This window comes from Dunckerocampus dactyliophorus, chromosome 9 (genome assembly GCF_027744805.1).
Source record: "Dunckerocampus dactyliophorus isolate RoL2022-P2 chromosome 9, RoL_Ddac_1.1, whole genome shotgun sequence".
NCBI classification, from domain to species: domain Eukaryota; kingdom Metazoa; phylum Chordata; class Actinopteri; order Syngnathiformes; family Syngnathidae; genus Dunckerocampus; species Dunckerocampus dactyliophorus.
This window is the reverse complement of record NC_072827.1, coordinates 32,033,774-32,059,110: the sequence shown is the minus strand read 5'-3', so window position 1 is coordinate 32,059,110 and position 25,337 is coordinate 32,033,774. Positions and strand designations below refer to the sequence as shown.

General features: G+C 44.5%; 1 protein-coding gene across 1 annotated transcript in view; it reads right to left on the bottom strand.

Moving 5' to 3' along the window:
- man1a2 (mannosidase, alpha, class 1A, member 2) overlaps window positions 1-25,337 on the bottom strand; it is a 118,948-nt gene that overhangs the window by 61,190 nt on the left and 32,421 nt on the right. The window contains exon 4 of the mRNA XM_054788071.1: window positions 14,656-14,752. Coding sequence (XP_054644046.1) covers window positions 14,656-14,752 — 97 coding nt within the window. The remainder of the gene's footprint in view (window positions 1-14,655; window positions 14,753-25,337) is intronic.

Sequence of the window (25,337 nt, the reverse complement as noted above, 5' to 3'; positions counted from 1 at the left end):
TGACTTGATTGAACAAGCACAGTAATCTTAAAGGCTCCCTGACATGATTCACCAACTTGGCTTAAATATTGTTTGCAATTATGTTCTCCATTGTTATGACAGATGTAACTTCAGTGGCATGTTTGGGTCTGTATGCTGTCTGGGGCTCTGAGTGGGACACTTCAATACAGTACGTTGAATTAGGGCAGGTCAGGTGAAGGATCAACCAGGATGCCATTTTAAATCAGTCTCCCAAAGGCCGCCTTTTACGTCTTTTACGCTTTTTTGCGCGAGAGGCTAAGGGAGATGATGACGCAACTTCATCGGTGGAAGAAGTGCATCATGAGAGAAAGGAGAAACACACGACAGGAAGAAGAAGCCCTTGCATAAAAGCAAACACATGCACACATCCACGTGCACAAACAAATGTGAAAATTGTAAATAGCTGATGGTGTGATATTTGTCAATAAATTGTTATTTTGATGTAGAACAACTTTTTGTGTCTTGTTTATGTTGGTTTAGTTGTTTAGATATTTGAGCTGTCGTAAAAGAAAAAAATATTTGTTTCAAAGTGACAGTTTATGCTTAAAATGTATCTTTTCACAAAAAGCTGGTTTTCTCCTTTTTTTTTAGTTGGGAACTGATATTTTCCTGAAACTTATATGTTCTACTACTGATTACTGAAGAACGAAAAAAGGTGGAAACAAACTTTTTGTTAGGTTTCGCAGGACAGGAGCGAGTCCTGCGCCTTTATTTTAGAGAGCTGTGCTTCCTGCGTGGTGGCGGAGAGAGCCGCTTCACGCCTGGTGGCTGGACAGCTGCGGCCAATTGTCATTTGTGGCGGTTAAAAGGCCAGCGCCGTTGTATGTGCGGCGCTGGTTCATTGCCATTGCGACTCATGTTTCTCGTCTCCTAGTTAGTGCTGTCACGTGAACTATCCACTACTATCTGGACTATCTGCACCTTTTGTCACAGAGCTTTTCCTCTGTCGCTTTTGTTTATCCCTGCACCTGTACAATTAAGCTTTTTGTTTGCACGCCAAACGCGTCGTCTCTGCATACCGGGGGTCAAGCTTCCTACAGCTCCAGACCAACTAGAACGCAACACTTTTTTTCCCCGATGAAAGACGGGAGTCTGATGTTTCTTTTAGTAGGTTCCATGTTCATATAACCATAGAACACAATATCCTTGAAAGATCAGTCCAAATGGTGTAAAATGGCCGCTACTGAAGGGGTTGTCTTTTGAAAAATGGCTGGGATTGAATGAGTTAATGAGTGTAAAGAGCTTTTTATAGCCTGATCGTATATGTGGCCACATGTTGAGGACAAATGCACCCCCCCCCATGGCTGGCATCACAGCATCAACTATAAATGTCATTTTTGCGAATTTTGTCGCCCGCTTTCAAAAATGGAACAATGTAGAACATAATTACAAAAAATATATAACATATTGAAGTAAACTTTATGGATCATTTCAGTGACCCTTTAAAAGGTGTCACATTCTCTAGGTTTCACAAGTGATACACTGGTGTGGAAAAGTTGTTGCCCCCTTCCTGATTTCTTATTCTTTTTGCATGTTCGTCACACTTAAATGTTTCAGATGATCAAACTAATTTATATATCAGTTAATGACGACACAACTGAACACAAAATGCAGCCAACCACAGTGAGAGCCATTATCCACAAATGGCCAAAACATGGAACAGTGGTGAACCTTCCCAGAAGGGGCCAGCCAACCAAAATGACCCCAAGAGCGCAGTGACGACTCATCCGAGAGGTCACAAAAGACCCCACAGCAACATCCAAAGAACCGCAGGCCTCACTTGCCTCAGTTAAGGTTAGTGTTCATGACTCCACCATAAGAAAGACGCTGGGCAAAAACAGCCTGCATGGCAAAGTTCCAAGACCAAAACTACTGCTGAACAAAAACAACATTAAGGCGGGTCTCAGATGTTTGCCAGAAAACATCTTGATGGAAAATACCATTACATATGGCGTCAAAGTAACGCCACATTTCAGAAAAAGAACCTCATAGCAACAGTAAAACATGGTGGTGGTAGTGTGATGGTCTTCAGGACCTGGAAGACTTGCTGTGATCAATGGAAGCATGAATTCTGCTGAAGGAGAATGTCGGTGACCTCAAGCTGAAAGCAACTTGGGTTCTGCAGCAGGACAATGATCCAAAACACACCAGCAAGTCCACCTCTGAATGGATGAAGACTTTGGAGTGGTCTAGTCCAAGTCCTGACCTGAATCCTATTGAGATGCTGTGGCATGACCTTCAAAAGGAAAAGCCTCCAATGTGGCTGAATGACAACAATTCTGCAAAATCCCTCCCCAGCGCTGGAAGAGACTCATTGCAAGTTGATTGCAGTTGTTGCTGCTAAGGGGGGGGATAATAAAAACTTGAATAATAAAATAAAACCTGAATAATAAAAACTTTGATTTAAAAAGTACATCAAGTGTTGAGTTGTGTTGTCATTGACTAATATTTATATTTGTTTGATGATCTGAAACATTGAAGTGGGACAAACATGAAAAAAAAGAAGAAATCAGGAAGGGAAGGGGCCAACACTTTTTCACCCTCCTGTATGTGCTCTCTTGAAAAAGTAAGTGTCTAAATGAAGGTGGTTTTATGGTTCATCTAGCCACTAGCATGGGTGCAGCCAGGCATTCTGGGCCACAGGGAAAAACAAATCACGGTGGGGCCCCGCTTTTTATTTTTTAATAATTACCTATTTCTTCCTCCTTGCAGGGCACCCCTGGCCAATAGCACAAGAGCAACACGGTTAGCAAATGCAGAGAAATGTGGCTTCTTTGCGATTTTTTGGTTGTTTTTTTTCCCGTTATGATGGCCTATCTTAATTACTGCGTTTTCTCAAATAACATATGTGAACGGTTTCCAGATGCGAGAACGACAAATGCACGCGGCATCTTTGCTCTGATTTGACATGACTTGTAAAGTCCGGCATGTTTCAAAAGGTTAAAAAAAAAACTCTTTCCCTTTGCAGATAAAATACCACAGTGTTGCACATTTAGTCCGTCACACACGATCAGAATATGAATTGATGTGTCTGAAAACAACGATAAGTGAAGCAAAGAAGTGAAAACATGAGCTACACCGTTTTAGCAGAGTGAAGGCTGTGCTGTGTGGCTGTGTTTACAAAACACCGGGAGCCTGCTGTCACTGATATTTGTGGCAACATTATTACACGTTGCGCCTCGGCTCGAAAGCAGCTACATCGTTTTGACACTCTTAGGCATACTGTATGCAAAAGGCCGTCATATGGTCAAGGTCACAGCACTGAATTATGATGCGTCTAGCATGCTTGCACATCAGCTCATTCTTCTTCTGACTTTATATGCAGCGTGACATTTGCAACAGGGCCCGGCAGTCACGATAAACACGGCCAAGTGCACCCTCCCGGGCTAATTCCAACCAATCTGGTTACCAGCCGACGTCTTTGGCAGCAGACGGAAACATCTGTTTCTGGTTTGCCCTGAGACGTTAAAAGATGGACGGGGCCATCCCTTTTAAAAATGAGCAGAACGCATGTCCTCTGGCTGCACTCGAGGACTTCCAGACAAATTTACAGTTCTGCTGCTGTCAATGGATTGTCAATGGAAGGAATGGGTGCTAACAACCGGGGGTGTAACGATACGCTCAGCTCACAAGACGAAGCGATGCACGATACTGGGTTCACGAGACGAGACGATGTTTTTAAGATTACTTTTAAGTAGGGCTGTTAAAGCTAATGAGAGCGAATGTTACGACTGCAAGAAAAGACCGTCGGCATTTCAGAGGTATGTAAATGTGGGGGGAGTGGCTCAGTCTTTGGCTGGGGCCTACTCCGGTTCCCGCGTTACAGTCTATCAAGGCATACAGGGTGACACCCGGTGTTTCTGCCTGTCTCATTGTCTGTCCATAACAGTCATTTCTGCTTCCAACAACAAAACGTAAGCATTCAGACGTAGTGTAGCATGTCTGCGGCATCTACAGTCAAACACCTTGTGAGGCTTCCTCGCTGCCGCACTTCTGCAACGTTTTTTTTTCATTTTCTACACTAAACGGCAAGGTACATGTTTGTTGATTGTAGAACGTTGATATTTAGTTTGATGTATTTTTTACATTTTTGCAAATTGTGGTTGCAGCAGAATGTGTTTATTTCATCAAAGTGTATGCAAAGCGTCTAACTTTGTTTTACACTCAGCTCTGAGCTAGTGAATACATTGTGCACTGTTGTACGGCAAGCCCCGCCCACTTCTAATCTCTGCTCCACAGAGTACTTCACTATGTACTATGGGCGACAGCCCTATTCATTTAGCGTCCAAACACTAAAAGTTAAAATGATGATGGCAGTTGCTACTAGTGCTAATTATGTATGCTGATGTGTAATTATGTCATGACGTGTAAAATAGATTGCAGGTTGCAGTACAGTCGATTAGTTGTAGGTTGACACTACATAAGAAGTACAGTTCCAATGATGCTTACAGTGGCGAACCAGGAAGTACTGAATAAGTCTCAAATGGACACTAGTATCACCTTTTGTTAGACGTCATCTACTATTACTACTACTACTACTACTACTACTACTACTACTACTACTACTACTACCACGACGAAGAACAAGAACAACAATAACAAGAACAAGAAGAAGAACAAGAACAAGAAGAAGAACAACAACAACAAGAACAAGAAGAAGAACAAGAACAAAAACAAGAGGAACAAGAACAAGAACAAGAACAAGAACAAGAACAAGAACAAGAAGACCTCAGTCACACACTGGTGGTGTTAATCTACATCTGTAGTCTCAGCTGCCCCGAGGTAGTGTGATGAAAACGTGGCTGCCAATTCGCGCCTACGGTCTCTCCGACCGCCACCAAACATGAACTCACATTCATACGCCAGTGTGGGCAGCACCGGAAGCAAGGTGGGTGAAGTGTCTTGCCCAGGGACACAACAACAGCGACTAGGTGGTGGGAGCGACGATTGACCCTGGACAACCTGCTCTACGTCCTCATCGTGTTTTGAGCTGCCAACATTTGATCACATTGAAGGAAGTTTGATCCAATGTAGAATTACTCCAGACACTGCCACAGCCGTTGTACACTAATGAGGAAAAGCACCTGCCAAGTGACGCTGGGAACACCGAGGTAGGTCGACCTGCGAAGTGTATAGCGTGCATAGAGCACTTAATGTACGCTTCCAATGTTACGTGTACTTTCATTCACAGTAGCGTTTCCAGAGTTCACAGTCTGATCGGCTTCTGGCGAGACAGCTTTGCTCTAAACAAGAAATATCGTTTCATCGCGACACCCCTGCTAACAGCATTGGAGGGCAGCACTGCGTAAAACGTGGTTGACGCATAAACGATCACTGTGTATTGTAACTGCTCAGATAGACAGATTGGCAATGACGCACATAAAAAGCTACTTTTTGCCATCTTTCACACGTTATGTATTCCAATTCCATCGCAGCGGCCATGTCACACATAAATCTGTGGCATCTTGTACCTCCCCGCTCATATAAATAACATTTCTTTCCTCTCCGTCTATGCATCACCACTGCGGGACAGTGTGCATTGTTTTGCCTGAGGAGCCAACCATGCAAAGACATGACCTAGATGCTGAGAATAAAGCAAACAGCGTGGCTGCGAGCAAGCGAGAGAGAGAGAGAGAGAGAGAGAGAGAGAGAGAGCGAGAGAGAGAGAGAGAGAGAAATACTCCACGGCGATCACAAGATCCACATGAATACTGCAGAACCTTCGTTGTGAAGATGATACGCCGTCCGCTCTAGGGAGGATTCAACTTCTGTCTATTGATTAAAACCAAACCTGTGTTTTTTCAGCTTGTTGTGGTTGAGGCTACTGCCCCATTCGAAAAGAGTAGAGCCGCTGGATCACAGGTTTTCAGAGCAACAGACGCCAACTTAAAGGTCCCATATTACACTACAGTATGTGTTGTGTGTTGTCCAAAATTTTGCCTTGATGCTAGAGACCGGCCTTTTACCGGCGCAGTAATCCCTCGTTTACCGCGGTTAATTGGTTCCTGGCCGTGATGAGTGAATTTCCATGAAGTAGGATTGCTTATTTATTGTTTACGACTTTCCAAGGTTAGCATGTTGGCCACACAGTCAGGAGATCAGGAAGACCTGGGTTGGAATCTCCAATGGGCATTTCTGTGTGGAGTTGGCATGTTCTCCCCGTGTGTGCGTGTATGACTTTTCTCCGGGTACTCCGGTTTCCTCCCACATGAACATGCATGTTAGCTTCATTGAAGACTCTACATTGTCCATAGGTATGAATGTGAGTGTTTGTCTAGATGTGCCCTGCCACTGGCTGGACACCAGTCCAGGGAGTACCCCGCCTGTCACCTCAAGTCAGCTGGGATAGGCTGACCAGCTTGGTGTGGGTTGTCCCATGTTTTTATTAGGGATTTTTTGCAGATTGCGAGGTCATTCAAAGATGCAATAAAAGCCTGTTGTTCCAGTGACAAGTCTGGTGCAACATTAAAGTAACATTACTGAGGCCGAGTGACCAGTGTAGAATACGACATATCAGCCTCTTTGAATGAGCAGAGAGGGTGGCTGGACTTGGGGAGCACACAGGACTCACCTCTCATGGTGACATCAGCTGATGTGCGCAGGGTTCTGAACAAAACAAACCCACGAAAAGCAGCAGGCCCAGACAACATCTGAGGCCCGTGCACTTCGGGTTTGCTCATCAGAGCTAGCTGATGTGCTTGCTGATATATTTAACCTGTCACTTGCACAAGCATCTGTACCGACCTGCTTTAAGTCCACCACCATAGTGCCCGTACCCAAGAAGAGCAACGTGACCTGCTTGAATGACTATCGCCCTATAGCACTCACTCTTATTGTAATGAAGTGCTTTGAAAGAATAGTCATGACCCACATCAAAAAGAGCACCCCGGCAACTGTGGACCCTCTACAGTTTGCATATCGCCAGAACCGGTCCACGGATGATGCAGTCAACACTGCCATCCACACAGCCCTTTCTCACCTACAGGGCCAGGACACATACGTCAGAATGCTATTTATAGACTATAGCTCTGCTTTTAATACAGTCTGCCCCCACAAACTCACAAATAAGCTCCTCACACTTGGCCTGTCTCCCTCCCTCTGTAACTGGGTGTTTAACTTTCTCACAGGCAGACCCCAGTCAGTCAGAGTCCACAATCGCACATCCAGCTCAAGAATTGTGAGCACTGGGACCCCACAGGGGTGTGTGCTGAGTCCGCTCCTCTACACGCTCTTCACCTACAATTGCGTGGCCTCCCAGAACAACACCAGCATCATTAAATTTGCGGATGACACTACAGTCATTGGACTGATCACTGGTGGTGTTGAAACATCATACAGAAGAGAGGTGGCGGACCTCATAGCTTGGTGTCGTGATAACAATCTCCTTCTCAATACAGATAAGACTAAAGAGATGATCATCGACCCAAGAACAAGGGAAAAGGAGCCGCATAGACCCCTGTTTATTGATGAGACTGAGGTGGAGAGGGTGAAAACCTTCAAGTTCCTTGGCACACACATCAGCGAGGACCTCACCTGGTCTCACAACACCCAACAAATTCTGAAGAAGTCCCAAAGGAGACTGTACTTCCTGAGAAGACTGAGGAAATTTGGCATGTCCACCACAATCCTGAATTGCTTCTACAGATGCACTATGGAAAGTGTCCTTACCGCCTCCATCACTGTTTGGTACGGTAACTGTACAACACGTGATAGGAAGGCACTCCAGCGGGTGATCAAGACCTCACAGAACATTGTTGGGGCAGCCCTCCCCTCACTGCAAGACATTTATAAATCTAGAGTCCTACGAAGAACACACAACCTCATCAAGGACAGCACACATCCACAACACTCATTATTCACACTCCTACCGTCAGGCAGACGCTACAGGAGTTTGAAGTCCAGGACCACAAGACTGGCAAACAGCTTTTACCCACAGGCCATCAGACTTCTCAACGAAGCAATCACACACGCCGCACGCAACACAAGCACACACTCATAGCACTTTATTTATTTATTTGTATTATTTATTTGTATTAATGTCTCTTCTGTTGTTGTTGCTTAATTTATTGGTATTTATGTTTATGTGTTTATGTTTCTTATGTTCTTATTCTTTCTTGTGTTTTCTTTCTTTTCTTGGGAGAATGAACAGAATAAGATTTTCATTGCATAGTATAACTGCTGTTTTACTATGCACATGACAATAAAACTCTCTTGAATCTCTTGAATCTTATATTTGCATTTTAGTTCATCTAGCCGTTTTTGTGCTTAAAAATGTTTCATTTAGGCAAAAAAAAAAGACATACATAACATTTGCTTAAATGTGAAATTTGAAACGCCAAGTGGAGAGGAACTGTGGAGACTTCATACTGACATTGCCAAGCACTTCATTACCGCGCAGTCGCTCGTCGTTGCCTCCTCTCCCGTGGCATCACTGCGCGCTGTGTGTTCCACAGTGTTTACATGCGCGGATGAATTGCATGGCACCGGTCTTCATCTGCTGCGGAACACACACACGAGGTCAGGTGACAGCGTGCAGTGATACGAAGGGAGAGAAAGCAACGACGAGCAACTGTGAGGTCAGATTTTTTATACAAGTTCATGTAAAAAATCCCAACTATCCCTTTAATGTTCATCAGATGTGCTTGTCTCCTACACAATATGTGTCTCCAAAAAGGGCTACAATTCTTGATCAAAACATAATTTTTATTAGCAGGAAAAGCTGCTATTTTGTACTTAAACCCTCCATAATTAGGCCGTTCATCGGTAGAAAAGGCATCTCATCTGCAGGTGTTCTTTCTATGCATTGAATCAGCTTGATATTTCCACCCTTACTCACACATCAAAGGTTGGGTTGGGGACCACGGGATTAAAGCTTACAAGTCACAAGTACTGCAGTGATTCAGAAGTGGAACACTCTGCATACGTGCTGACATGAAACCAAATTAGCGTAAAATCTGTGTTAGGATGCCTTCCAAAAAGTGTTGTCTAGCTTGGTGCTTCCAGTGAGAAACATCACCGAGGCTCATGCCATGCATGCTTCCGCCTGTTCTCATCGAGTAGCTTGCGGGAGCCCAGCCAAGTTGAGTTGAGCTCTCCCTCGCAAAGTTGGAATAAAAATCGGTCACCTCAAGTTTGTGGGACAGAATGAAGCAGACAGGCTGCCTCGGTGGACTCGCCCACCGGTGAAGGACCACATCTGCTGGTGGACGACTTCATTGCCGCTCATACTGTACACCAAGACTAAGTGAGTGATTGGCGGTGCTGTAGAAGCGAGAAAAGACGCACGTCTGTGAAAGCAGATGGTGCAAACAAAATACCTCCGCCAAGGCTTAAACAGTTGTGAAACTAATGAGTGATCTGGGATTTCAAGAGGTGGTAAAGTTTCATCCAGATCCAGACTGAATCCAAGGGAACATGATGTGACGATAATAAACGACATGCACACAAAAATGTAGGATTACATTTGACAGCGATGGAAGTGTGTTCAAGTGCTTTTCCATGAAAGATCCTCATTGCGTTTACAAACATTGGGCATTATTTCTTGAGCTGTTGATTATCTGAAAACCTCCCATCATGCAGTAAGTACGTTGCTCAAACATACACAAACACAAGTAGACGACTACTACCCGAAGAACTGTTGACAGCAGGCCAGCAGAACACCCCCCAAGCTGCATTGATGTAAAGCTGCGTGCTTGAAATATTAATAACATGTTTCTTTCCTGCGTGATATTCTTACGTGAAGTGCTGAGTTTCTGTGTTAAATCAGCTTTGCTTGTTCTCCAATAGAACTGAGGGAAATGAAATGAAGACAGAAAGGGTCCAAAGCGGTGAACTTTGAAGCGACCAGAGCCTGGAAGGAAGCACCTGGTAAACACAGTAAACACTGATAAGTGTTCCCTTGCTTTAGCATGGGGGGGAAATGCTTGCTATTTGAAGATATGAAGATTCCCAAAGCGGCTTTCATAACCCAAATGGAAATGAGGATGTTTATCCTCGACTGCTTTTTTTTGTCTTTCAGTAAATTCCACTTAAAACAATATCACAGCCACAAACCCCCTTTTCATCTAATGTGTCCCTTTGGCGCACCCTATGTCACCTCTTACTGCTGTAAAGCACATACTGCACGTAACTAACATATCAGATGTCGCAAGGGGGAGCGTGTCTCATGTCGGCCATTACTGAATACATCGGTGGACGATATTATCAGCCGATATTGGCATCAAAATGAGATATCCGTTTGTATCAGTATTGTTTATTCCAATATCGGCGTCTTCCTTTAGTGCAGGGGTCAGCAACCTTTAGCATCAAAACTGCCATTTTGCCTCCTCTTCCAGTAAAGACAAATGGTCTGGAGCTGCAAGGCGTCGTATTTTCTGTCATTATGTCTACTATATTGGGTAATAGGACGGTCCATGTAACTATAGGGCTGTTTTTCATGTCTAATAATGCAAAACAAAATGTATTTAGAAGTTTGTAAACAGGTTTTCTATGCCTCTAACTAGAAATATTCCATTTATTAATATTGAATCCGACTGGAACCTCTGGTCTGGAATCAATTAAACGTGACAAATGATGGATTACTGCTGATATCGGACCAGTCAGGACACCGCTGCTAAATATGAATAACATTACTAAGGGTGTCCAGATGCAACTTTTTCACTTCCGATACAATACAATACCAATATTGCTGCCTTGAATATCAAGATTCAAGAGTTTTATTGTCATATGCATAGTAAAACTGGTGGTTCTGCTATGCAATGAAATTCTTGTTCTGTTCATTTTCCCAAAAAGAAAGAAAAACACAAGAAAATGAATAAGAACATCAGAAACATAAATACCAATAAATTAAGCAACAACAACAGAAGAGACATTAATACAGATAAATAAATAAATAAAGTGCCATGAGTGTGTGCGTGCGGCGTGTGTGAGTGCTTTGTTGAGAAGCCTGATGGCCTGTGGGTAAAAGCTGTTTGCCAGCCTTGTGGTCCTGGACTTCAAACTCCTGTAGCGTCTGTCTGACGGTAGGAGTGTGAATAATGAGTGTTGTGGATGTGTGCTGTCCTTGATGAGGTTGTGTGTTCTGCGAAGGACTCTAGTTTTATAAATGTCTTGCAGTGAGGGGAGGGCTGCCCCAACAATGTTCTGTGAGGTCTTGATCACCCGCTGGAGTGCCTTCCTATCTCGTGTTGTACAGTTACCGTACCAAACAGTGATGGAGGCTGTAAGGACACTTTCCATAGTGCATCTGTAGAAGCAACTCAGGATTGTGGTAGACATACCAAATTTCCTCAGTCTTCTCAGGAAGTACAGTCTCCTTTGGGACTTCTTCAGAATTTGTTGGGTGTTGTGAGACCAGGTGAGGTCCTCGCTGATGTGTGTGCCAAGGAACTTGAAGGTTTTCACCCTCTCCACCTCAGTCTCATCAATAAACAGGGGTCTATGCGGCTCCTTTTCCCTTGTTCTTGGGTCAATGATCATCTCTTTGGTCTTATCTGTATTGAGATGGATATTGTTATCACGACACCGAGCTATGAGGTCCGCCACCTCTCTTCTGTATGATGTTTCAACACCACCAGTGATCAGGCCGATGACTGTAGTGTCATCCGCAAATTTAATGATGCTGGTGTTGTTCTGGGAGGCCACGCAATCGTGGGTGAAGAGCGTGTAGAGGAGCGGACTCAGCACACACCCCTGTGGGGTCCCAGTGCTCACAATTCTTAAGCTGGATGTGCGATTGTGGACTCTGACTGACTGGGGCCTGCCTGTTAGAAAGTTAAACACCCAGTTACAGAGGGGGGGTGACAGGCCAAGTGTGAGGAGCTTATTTGTGAGTTTGTGGGGGCTGACTGTATTAAAAGCAGAGCTATAGTCTATAAATAGCATTCTGACATATGTGTCCTGGCCCTGTAGGTGAGAAAGGGCTGTGTGGATGGCAGTGTTGACTGCATCATCCGTGGACCGGTTCTGGCGATATGCAAACTGTAGAGGGTCCACAGTTGCCGGGATGCTCTTTTTGATGTGGGTCATGACTATTCTTTCAAAGCACTTCATAACAATAGGAGTGAGTGCTATAGGGCGATAGTCATTCAAGCAGGTCACGTTGCTCTTCTTGGGTACGGGCACTATGGTGGTGGACTTAAAGCAGGTCGGTACAGATGCTTGTGCAAGTGACAGGTTAAATATGTCAGCAAGCACATCAGCTAGCTCTGATGAGCAAACCCAAAGTGCACGTCCTGAGATGTTGTCTGGGCCTGCTGCTTTCCGTGGGTTTGTTTTGTTCAGAACCCTGCGCACATCAGCTGATGTCACCATGAGAGGTGAGTCCTGTGTGCTCCCCAAGTCCAGCCACCCTCTCTGCTCATCAGGAGTTTGGGTGTCAAAGCGGGCATAGAACTCATTCAGCTCATCTGGAAGTGTGGTTTGGCTGGACGTGGCTACGCTACTCCGCTGTCGATAGTCTGTGATGTGCTGGAGCCCCGCCCACATGCGCCGAGGGTCTGAGGTGGAATAGTAGCCCTCCAGCTTCTGTCTGTACTGTCTTTTGGCCTCTCGTATGGACCTCCTCAGGTCATATCTGGCCTTTTTGTAGTCCTCATCGGCCCACTGAGTGATAATACTCAAACAGAGAATGACCAGCAACAGCACGTATGAGAAAAACTGAGACATTTACTTCTTCCTGCATGTGGCGTATTGTTTCATCAACAACGTAGCAGACGCTAAGCATACTACAGCAAGGTTCCAGGTGCTCAATGAAGCATTTCAATCTGACATGACTCACCAACGACAGGGGTTGCTTTTTCTGCTAGAGCTAATTGACTTTTTCCGTCCCGTGGGAGTTTCCCCTGTGATGCTGGTTCAAAGTCGTATTTAAACGTCCTCGGTTCTGTGCCACCACGGGAAACTTGTGCATGACAGGTTTTGCACTCAGGTGTATCATACTTTTAGGATTTTAAAATCCATCCATTTTCTATGCCGCTTCTCCTCATTAGGGTCGCGGGGGCATGGTGGATCCTATCCCAGCTGACTTCGGGTGACAGGCGGGATACACCCTGGACTGGTGGGCAGCCAATGGCAGGGCACATATAGACAAACAAACACATTCATACCTACAGTATGGACAATTTAGAGTCTCCAATGAAGCTAACATGCATGTTTTTGGAATTTGGGAGGAAACCGGAATACCCAAAAAAGCCACACACACACGGGGAAAACATGCCAGGTCTCCCCATCTCCAGACTGTGACTGTGTGGCCAACATGCTAACCACTAGACCACCGTGCGGGCAGGATTTTAACAAAAAAAATTAAAAAAAAAATCCACCGCACAGCCGACATGTCTGCTACCCCTTGCTACTTTGTCAGATGTGGCGATCACGTGGGCTCTACCCGGGAGCTGCTGGATAGACATGCTGGGGCGGAGTCTGGAATTGACTGCTTGTATTGTATTTGTTTTTTTGTTGCTGATACAAATCCGATCGGGACACCACGTACAATTACAGTCACAAAAAAAGAAAGAAAAAGAAATAGATGAAAAACGTATGAAAAAGTGTCATTTGAATGATTTCAAAATTGCTTTTTTATTTGATATTTGATATTTTTATATTGTTCTTCTGTTTTTATTTTCCTGTCTCGAGAGGCCAGATGAAAATGAGCAAATACGCTAGAATCCGGCTCATTTACAGCCTGTTCAGAAGTACCACAATGTTCATTAATTCAACCCCTTCAGTAGCGGCCATTTTACACCATTTGGACTGATTTTTCAAGGCACACAGAATATTGTGTTGTATGGCTACATGAACATGGAACCTACCAAAAGAAACATTAGATGCTCATCTTTCATCAGAAGAAAAATGTTTCTTTCTACCTTTTTCCGTTCTCTGGTGATCAGCAGTAGAACATAATATGTACGTTTCAGGAAAATGTCAGCTTTTTGTGAAAGGATACATTTCAAGCCTAACTTTCACTTTCACATAAATGTTTTGTTTTTGTGGCAGCTTAAATATCTAAACAACTACACCAACATAAACAACAGAAAAAAAGGTTGTTTTACATCAAAATAACAACTTATTTACAAATAAAACACCATCAACACCATCATTTACTATTTTCACGTTTGGAACTGAACTGAACGCGCATGTGTTAACCTTCTGCACGCTACGCTCCTCCTCGCTCTGTCACTTCCTCATTGCTGCACGTTTTTACATGCAAAAGATGCCGAGCTCTTATCGAATGCACTTGTGCCACCTTGTGGCCGTTTTTATGGCTTAAAACTGCTCTGACAGTGAGATTTTTTAGCGCACACTTGAGTCATCACCTCTTGTTGCCTCTCGAACAAAAAAATGTAAAAGACGTATAAATACGTCTTTGGGATCAGGCGTTTGGGTTCATAAAAACGTATAAACACATCTTCGGTATTGAATGGAGTCAAGAGTGTGAGCGCTAATGCTTTTACAGTACGTACTTACTGAAGTATCACCACCTTTATTACCTTGAACTGATATGTTGCTCACAGTTTGAAGAATCTGGCAGCCGTATTATCCACACATAACCTTGTCCTTGTGTGCAATTGAGGGTCAGCAGCACCCTGTGTGTTTTATTTGCAGATTGAAGTGTTTTTCTTTTCTTGTCGAGCTTACCAAAGATATTTGTAGAATGTCCTTTCTTGGCGAGGGGCTTCAGCTCGTTGTGACCCCAGCCGTACTGCCGGTAGCTGTCCCACGCGTGCTTCGTCATCTGGAAAGCGACAAAGCACATTATGGTGGCATCATGAGACCTGGCGTTGGACTGCACAGTGAGGATGAGTATCCACATCTCCTTGGCAACTCCCTCCCTCCTCAGAGACGGCAGACAGCCAAGCTAATGAAGACAAAGGCCAGCAGATTCATCGTGTTCTTGGCCTCCGTGATGACCAGCCTTCACACACACACAGTTAACGTTATAAATCAAAGTAATAGAAACCGTGGCGTGGACACATTATTACCTGCGATCTGTGTCGCTTGGATCTTTGATCAAATTTTAATTAGCCAGCATTCCAAGGACAAGGACGACAGTGCTGAACAACTTATTTAGGACCTTGGAATACTAATTAGGCACATGCCAGAGGGAAAAAAAAGGTGACTGACAGTGACCTCTTACAACATAGTAAAAAGTGGGAATGAGCAACAACCAAAAAAAAATAACGGCTGCGTCACGATAATCATTAAATCAATTCACCGCATGATATCGACATATTGACGTGCATGCATGTTTGCGCTCTTCCTCTCCGTGCATCTGTCTCAACATCCGAGCATGTTGGTTCTACAGCAGAATGAATGGAGTGAGTGAACCCTCCCGTCAGTCATTCAGTCTCTTTGTCCCAGTGGGGAGAGGCGGGGATGCGAGTGAGCAGCAGCACTCTGAGTGCACTCGCTAGCTGCGTGTGTCGTGTGCTAATATTTTTTGTGCCTGTTGTGTGTAAAACATCATCTGATGTCAATTTCAGCCCATTCGCACATCCTCATTTTGTTACAAATAAGACAAATAAATACAGCGGTACCTCGGTTAACGTCCGCCCCAGTCAGAGCGCTTTTTGGTTAACATCAAAAATGTTTGCTAAAATTGTGCCTTGGCTTGCATTTACCTGCTTGGTTAGCGTCCAACTGGGGGGCGTAACAAACCGTTGTATCTTTGCTTTGCTTAGTTTCCGCATCCATCTTGGATCACACCTCAAGATGAAATCTCGCGACTCTTAGTTCACCTCGGCTACGGCAGCCTGGAGGCACATTCAGCACATGGAATGCAATCAAGTCAAAAATATGGACCCTCACCTTGATGACTGTCAAAGTGTTTCTTTGGTGAGTGCGACAAACTGTAAATAATGCCCATTTGTGAAACTAGGTAAAACTGATGTTAAATGATTAACCCTTTCAGCGCCAATGTTGCAACAATTGTGACAAGCAACATTGCTGAATTGAACAAGCCATAGCTGCAAGTATGGTGCCTCATGTTCTCCCCAAATATTACCAGCATCTGAGCTTTTCCACGAGGAAAAATAACATCCTGGACCAAGTCTACAGCAACATGAAAGGTGCTTTGAAGGCTGTTCCAAGACCCCACTTTGGAAAGGCCGACCACATCTCCATATTCCTCTATCCAACATACAGACAACTTCTTAAACAAGCTCCCCCTGTACGTACAGCAGTTAAAGTGTGGAATGAAGAAACTGATCAAGTACTTCAGGACTGCTTTGGCTGCACAAACTGGGATGTGTTTAAAACTGCAGGGGGGAGGGAAGATTGTACTGTTGATTTGGATGAATATGCTTCTGCTGTTACTGGCTACATTAGCACATGTATAGAGACTGTTACCACCACCAAGTATTACAGAAAATACCCTAACCAAAAACAGTGGATGAACTGTGATGTACGGGCTAAGCTACGTGCTCGTTCGACTGCATTTGTCATGGGCACCGCTAAGGGACGACAAAAAGGCCAGATATGACCTGAGGAGGTCCATACGAGAGGCCAAAAGACAGTGCAGACAGAAACTGGAGACCCTCGGCGCATGTGGGCGGGGCTCCAGCACATCACAGACTATCGACAGCGGAGTAGCGTAGCCACGTCCAGCCAAACCACACTTCCAGATGAGCTGAACGAGTTCTACGCCTGCTTTGACACCCAAACTCCTGATGAGCAGAGAGGGTGGCTGGACTTGGGGAGCACACAGGACTCACCTCTCATGGTGACATCAGCTGATGTGCGCAGGGTTCTGAACAAAACAAACCCACGGAAAGCAGCAGGCCCAGACAACATCTCAGGACGTGCACTTCGTGTTTGCTCATCAGAGCTAGCTGATGTGCTTGCTGACATATTTAACCTGTCGCTTGCACAAGCATCTGTACCGACCTGCTTTAAGTCCACCACCATAGTGCCCGTACCCAAGAAGAGCAACGTCACCTGCTTGAATGACTACCGCCCTATAGCACTCACTCCTATTGTTATGAAGTGCTTTGAAAGAATAGTCATGACCCACATCAAAAAGAGCATCCCGGCAACTGTGGACCCTCTACAGTTTGCATATCGCCAGAACCGGTCCAGGATGATGCAGTCAACACTGCCATCCACACAGCCCTTTCTCACCTACAGGGCCAGGACACATATGTCAGAATGCTATTTATAGACTATAGCTCTGCTTTTAATACAGTCAGCCCCCACAAACTCACAAATAAGCTCCTCACACTTGGCCTGTCACCCTCCCTCTGTAACTGGGTGTTTAACTTTCTAACAGGCAGGTCCCAGTCAGTCAGAGTCCACAATCGTACATCCAGCTCAAGAATTGTGAGCACTGGGACCCCACAGGGGTGTGTGCTGAGTCCGCTCCTCTACACGCTCTTCACCTACAATTGCGTGGCCTCCCAGAACAACAACAGCATCATTCAATTTGCGGATGACACTATAGTCATCGGCCTGATCACTGGTGGTGTTGAAACATCATACAGAAGAGAGGTGGCGGACCTCATAGCTTGGTGTCGTGATAACAATCTCCTTCTCAATACAGATAAGACTAAAGAGATGATCATCGACCCAAGAACACATAGACCCCTGTTTATTGATGAGACTGAGGTGGAGAGGGTGAAAACCTTCAAGTTCCTTGGCACACACATCAGCGAGGACCTCACCTGGTCTCACAACACCCAACAAATTATGAAGAAGTCCCAAAGGAGACTGTACTTCCTGAGAAGACTGAGGAAATTTGGCATGTCCACCACAATCCTGAGTTGCTTCTACAGATGCACTATGGAAAGGGTCCTTACAGCCTCCATCACTGTTTGGTACGGTAACTGTACAACACGAGATAGGAAGGCACTCCAGCGGGTGGTCAAGACCTCACAGAACATTGTTGGGGCAGCCCTCCCCTCACAGCAAGACATTTATAAAACTAGAGTCCTACGCAGAACACACAACCTCATCAAGGACAGCACACATCCACAACACATTATTCACACTCCTACCGTCAGGCAGACGCTACAGGAGTTTGAATTCCAGGACCACAAGGCTGGCAAACAGCTTTTACCCACAGGCCATCAGGCTTCTCAACGAAGCACTCACACACGCCGCACGCAACACACGCACACACTCATAGCACTTATTTATTTATTTATTTGTATTAATGTCTCTTCTGTTGTTACTTAATTTATTGGTATTTATGTTTCTTCTTTTATTGGTATTAATATTTCTTCTGTTCTTATTCATTTTCTTGTGTTTTTTTTTCTTTTTTGGGAGAATGAACAGAATAAGAATTTCATTGCATAGTAGAAGTACCTGTCTTACTGTGCATATGACAATAAAACTCTTGAATCTTGAATAATTAGTGTTCTAATGAAACAACACTGCTGTCTAAAATGGCACACTTCTCGAACCACACAGGTATCATTTCATTGAAGTTGCACATGACTTACAGACACAGTCTCTCCAGGGCAGATGTGTAATAAGACATATTTCCTATCATCCACTTTGTGTGCCTAACTGTGTCACACAATCAACTCAATGATATATTTGCATCCACACCACCACAGCATTTGAACTTAAAGGCAGCACATTATTTGTTAAATTATATGCTGTGTATATTTTGATATACAGTTGTACCTCGAATAACATAAACCTCCTTTTACGTAAATTCCACTGAATGTAAAGAATTTATGTGAAGTTTTTGCTTCGTATTACGTAAGGAATTCCATATAACATAAAGCGTCAAGTCGGTGCAAGCGACAGCGAGACTAACATAGTGACGCCTTCTGACGCTTCATGCTCTCATTGGCTGATTATCAGGTCACTGCCTACGCTCTCATCTCATTGGCTGATGATCGGGGCACCGCCTCCACTCTCATCTCATTGGCTGACGTAACCAGCGCTTTCGTGTTTGTGTGTGATAGACAGGCTGCTCCCTTCAAGCTCCCTTTGTCTTCGTGGCCGCCCTTAAACTTACTTAAACAATTAAGTTAAGTTACAAATAAAAATTTTGCACATAGCATCGTGTAGTGCGTGTGCGTTTGTCTGTGAGACCAGGTGACTCTTAGACTCTTTGAGCCATGTTTAGACTCACGCTAGTCCTCCCCTGCCCCCACTTGCATGCTCCTGATCAAGACATCTGGTGAACGGTAGGATTGTTTTTGTTTTTAGGTTTTATTCATTTACAGTTATCTTATTTGTCACCTTATTTTATATTGGAATGTTACTCTACTATGTTTATGCTGTTTTCTTATATTTTCCCACCATATTTGGTGGACTTTGAATATTTTGAAGGACCAAAATGGGTGAGTTTGGGAAGATCTTGGAACGGATTAGGCTAGTTACATGTATTTTACGCTTCATATAACATAAAATCCCTATAACATAAAGGTTCTCGGAACTAATTATTTACGTTGTGGGGCGTCGCAGGACCAGCCAAACTGGTCAATTGGAGGCAGAACCATGACCAACCTGAGACGAGCAGATGACATCGACTGTCTAGCAGGAACAGAAGAATGATCATGATTAATAGTAAACAGTTACAAAATGTAAAGCAATGTCAATATTTGCTTTCACTGATTACAGAGGATTGCTCAAATGCAGAAATTCAGTCAAGAATAGCCCAGGCATCCTCAATATTGAAGACAAGGAAGTAATTGATTACCATTAAACACAACATCAAGATTCCTAAAAGCGCTGGTGTTTTCCACCCTAAACAAAGAACAAAAACAGAATATTACCGAGATCTGATGGGCATCCCATACAACCCTAACCCCAACTCAAACGCTAACCCTAACCTTAACCCTAACACTGCAAAATGCACACTTTTGACCTGGAATGACTAATTACATTTCAAGTTCATTGAGATCAAAGGTGTATGTTTTTAAGTGTGCAGCAGTAGGGGGTACATGGCTTCAGGTCAAATGTCAGAAAGGGTACGCCACTACAACCAGTTTGGGAACCACTGACGTAGGAGAATGTGCCGATGTCTTAACCAGCATAAAGAAACCAAAACTCAAATGGTACGGTCGTATGGCAACATCAGATGGACTTCTGAAACCACACTGCAAGGAAGCGTGGAAGGAAAGAGGAAGAGAGGTGGCCAAAGGAAGAGATGGGTAGACAACATCCAAGAATGGACCAGGATGACGTTTGCCGAGTCTCAGCAAATGGCACACAAACGACAAGAGTGGAAGGTATTGGTAGACGCTGCAAGAGTGGCGCCCCTACGACACTGTAAGGAGTTTATGGGAAAAGAGGAAGAAGAAAAGTCGCAGGCCCAGCCAAACTATGGAAACAGTGCGCCTTACAGTACGGAAAATACGGTAATCGCATTACTACAACAGAATCTTGTATGACACGTCTACCATACAGTATCGGTGACCCATACAAATGTTTTATGATATCAAACACACAGTCACTGGACTTCCCTACTGAGAATGCTGCCCCCGCGACCCGGACTAGGACAAGCGGACACTCGGTCCACAAGTGTTATTTTATGTAACTGTGACATCAGCCCGGACAAATGTCACCCGTTTGACCTGAAGTTGCCTAAATTGGCGAGTGCGCAGACTCCATGGAAAGGCCGACCAGCTGCATAAATTCAAATGAACTATTACGTGAAATGAACCAAACTCAGAATCCTTCAGTGCAATTATTCCAATGTATACGGATATTTGTTATGGGGTGTAATTAACTCGAGTAAAGTACCAAACCATTCATTGGGCTATAGTCGATTAATTTGATTTGATGGTGTCCAACTAAATAAGCCATTAAAGCCACATCAAGTTACATTTAATGTGAGGAATGGTAATAAAAGGCTAACCAAGGCTCATTATACGCCGCAAACTGAGGAGAATGTGAAAAAATGCAATGTTCATCAAGGCAAAGGGCAAAAAGTCACACAACGTTTGTGTACACTTACATAGAAAACAAACTTAAACTGCAGCCAGTTGCCATTTGGACAATTTCGTGACTCGTGCTGCCCCGGTTATGCGGCTTCACGTCAAACAGGTGATAAATGTCCACGTTGCTGCCACATTAAACAGCACCTGAGAGACAAGAACGGAACAGGTGCGCTTGGCTAAGTACGGCAAAAAGAACATCACGAGCCAAATGGAGGAAGAAGAGAACACAGTAGAGCGCAAACAAACATTCCTGCCTCTTAGCTTAGCAGATAATGTACGCCGTCCCTCAGACTATCGCTTATTATGTTTTTTTTCCAAATATAATCATTTAAGAAATCCTATTGCTGCTTCACGGTTTGACTAGGGTCTATTATTAGTCAAAAATTAAGATCCTTTTGCAAGCAACAAATGAAGCATAAAGCATAAAAATGGCTAATCCCTCGTTCATGGCGGTTAATCGGATGCAGACCCGACCGTGACAACTGAACTTCCAAAAAGCAGGATTCCTTATTTACAAATCCGTAGAATATTTTGGTAGTTACAGCATAGAAAAGCTGTTTATGAGCTTCTAAATATGGCTTTTAACATTATTAAAGCCCTCTAGACATAAAATAACACCCCTATAGCCACCTTTACACTCCTATTACCAAATATATCAAATATTTTGTCAATATTCTGGCAACAGCGAAAGTGACACTGAAAATCCGAAATACTGTGATTGATTGTATGGTCATGAGCTTTGGGTAGTGACCAAAAGGACTAGATGGCGGGTACAAGCGGCCGAAACAAGTTTTCTCCGTAGGGTGGCTGGGCTCTCCCTTAGAGGTAAGGTGAGAAGCACTGTCATCTAGGAGAAACTCAGAGTAGAAGCGCTGTTTCTACGCAGAGGAGCCAGATGAGGTGGCTCGGGCATCTGGTCAGGATGCCTCCCTGGGGAGGTGTTCAGAGCACGTCCGACCGGTAGAAGGCAACAGTTGGAGAGACTATGTCTCACAACTGGCCTGTGAACGCCTCGAGATCCGCCGGGAGGAGCTGGACGAAGTGGCCGGGGAGAGGGAAGTCTGGCCTTCCGTGCTTAGGCTGCTGCCCCCGCGACCTTACCTCTGATAAGTGTTAGAAGATGGATGGATGGATGGATGGAGTTCATTTTATTTTCATTGTGGTTTGTGGTAATGTTGTTTGTTTAATTAATTGTATTTAATTACAATGATAAATCATCTTTATAAAGAAATTAAAGTTGCCTTTGATACGGTGTACTCGCATTATCATTACATTCATTAAAAAAAATTGTCTGAAAATAATGTTGACAATTATTTCGGTTATCGGCAATAATTTGTGAGAGAATTATCGTCCAACAAAATTTGTTATCATGACGGGTCTACCCATGAGTGCAGTAAGAGTTAAAAATAAATAAATAAAGGGATTGCCCTCCAAGCATAATCTCCTCTCCTCCTCCTCCCTCTTTGCAAAAGTAGGTAAATGTGATGATTCATTGGTCATTTGTAACTATTTTTGCATAATTTTCAGTTTTGTCTATAAAATGTGTTTTCTGTTAAAGTTTGTGGGTGTCTGGAACAGACTAATTGGATTTACATTATTTTCTATAGGAAAAACTTGCCTTAGTTAGAGTCTGTTTTGGTTAGAGTCAGACTTCTGGAACTGGAAATGATGTTAACCAACGCTGTACCTTGAAAGCAGTAACCAGCCCGTGCCGAGACAGGTATTATGTACATCATCACACGGTATGCTCTCCTAATCGGTTCATACTCACGTGGTAACTCTGTTACGTCACCAAAGTCAGGACAGCTTCATCCATCATCGCATGCCTGATCTGATCCTGAGAGCAGTTAAGTCGCCCCTGTAGATAATCATTTTCTGCTGTGATGATCAGCTCCTTCCTGTGGAGGCTCTCCTAACTCCTGCTGCAAATGTGTTCATCTAACAAACAAAAAAAATGCTGCACTTCCAGCTCGCTTCGGGAGCAGCCAGCCACTCCAGGAGTGTCTTAGTGTTAAGGTCAGAGTCTGGTGAGATTAAAAACCTCGCCCCGAATCCACCCGCGAGCTACGGAGTGGGGAAATGTGGCGCCTGTTCCGATGAAGGGATGGCATCCATTGGCAATCCTAAAAACACCACATTGGGTCCTCATTAAGACACTCTCGGGCAAGGAGCAAATGCGCAGTCATTTGAATTGCGCCTTAACACCAAGGACGTCGTGTGGCTCCATCGTTGATGAACAGTGAGTCAGAGAGCCGTCGCCCCGCTTTAACGTGAGTTGCCAGTGAGACGTGTAACTGTGCACGGTGACTTATCTTATCACACATACACCATTACAATGCACAGACACGGACCAGCGCCAGGCGGTGAAATATTCATAAAGCTGCTCAGCGCCGGCAGCTAAGAGCAAGGTCGTTACACTCGCCCCTCGTTTGAGGAAAGCAAATAAATAAATAAAGCACAGTGACAAGACTCTTTGTTGCCGCAAGTGTGAGGGTTTGGGGGACTTCAGTTGGACCGCTGCAAAATGTTCGTCCACCTTTCTTCCTATAACACAACCCCCCACCACATCCCCCCATGTTGGTAACTCCGAGCCACACTGCAACATGGTTGCAGTGGCAAAGCTGGTTGCCACTCGACTCCCGCCACCCATAAGAAGAAACCACAACACCACCATGCAGACATGACCGTGGTGTACCGTGGTCAAGTTACTTTGACGTTGGATGTCGGACATTCGGCCCGTAGCTACAGTGGGAGTTCCCTCTCACTGTGCCCGGACTGCTGTGTCACGGTGTAGGGAGCTCGCAGGCAGTGGCGGAGCTACGTGTTGGCCAATGGTGGCCATCTGGACATTTCAGGCATCAACGTATTGCCACCCCTATGTGAGTGTTGGTCTCACCTTGGCCACCCCAATGAAACATTTCTGACTCTGCCACAGCTCGCACTGGAAGTGCTGCTCCAACCGTTCATGGTTTACACTAGGGACCGTCAATAAATTACCATTATGCTGAAGCGAGTTTGTTAAAAAAAAAAAGGGAAGTGCCGCTCTAAGCGTGGTTACTTATAGTAGGGACTGCCAAACACTACTAAACATGTTGAAACGGCGGCGAAAAACCTTGGAAACTCCTCTGTTACAGAGCGTAAATGGAAGCTAAAGGGGTTCGCTTAGTTTAGCTAGTGCAGCTGTGTGTGTGTGTGTGTGTGTGTGTGTGTGTGTGTGTGTGTGTGTGTGTGTGTGTGCACGTGCATGCGTGCATGCGTGCATGCGTGCGTGTGTGTGTGTGAGAGAATCAGGCTGGATGAGCATATTATAACCATTTTAAAATGCCCACTGACGACGGGCAGATTCTGAGTGAAAAAAGACGAGAGGCACTTTTATTCTCACATCCGGCGCGTATCAATTACCATTGTCAACATACACAGCACATTCCGGGCTTCAAAATAAGAGCACTCTTTGCCACATTTGTCTAATTGTGTAAACAAAATAAGGGAGTCATTAAAATATCTCACATTCATAACGCCATCTGTGACTACATCTTCCTGAACCACAAGCACGGGCGTTACAGTTTGTTGAAGACTTTGTAGCAAAACGTGCTGAGGCTGGCATCCCATTAGAAAAGTTAGCTAAGCTACATCCATTCTCAATTACTGGACAAAATGGGCCAATGATGTATTGCATTCAATAAATGTAAGGATTTTTTCATTTTATTCACTGACCCAAATAGCACACACTCTATGCTGGTAAAAGCCTCCTCGGTGGCAGGGCTCCCAGTGTGGATGATATCCGCCTAGAGTTCCTGATGGCCGTGGATGTTGTGGGCGTGTCTTGGTTGACACGACTCTGCAGCGTAGCGTAGACATCCGGGGCAGTGCCACTGGATTGGCAGACCGGGGTGGTGGTCCCCCTTTTTTAAGAAGGGGGACCGGAGGGTGTGTTCCAACTATAGTGGGATCACACTTCTCAGCCTCCCTGGTCAGGTCTATTCAGGGGTTCTGGAGAGGAGGCTCCGCCGGGTAATTGAATCTCGGATTTTGGTCCTGGTCGTGGAACTGTGGACCAGCTCTTCACTCTTGGCAGGCTCCTCGAGGGTGCATGGGAGTTTGCCCAACCAGTCTACATGTGTTTTGTGGACTTGGAGAAGGCATTCCACCGTGTTCCTCGAGGGATTCTGTGGGGAGTACTCCGGAAATATGGGATACCGGACCACCTAATTCAGGCGGTTCGTTCATGTATGTCATACATGAACAAGGTATTCCATTGACAAATGGAAAACCTTCTAAATATGTTTTTTTTAACATTATTAGAGCCCTCTAGAAAAAAAGAAAATATTCCATTTATTAACATTGAATCCTATATCACAGAAATTCGTTTATTGTGGTCGGGACTGGAACCAATTAACCTGTCACGATAACAAATTTTGCTGGACG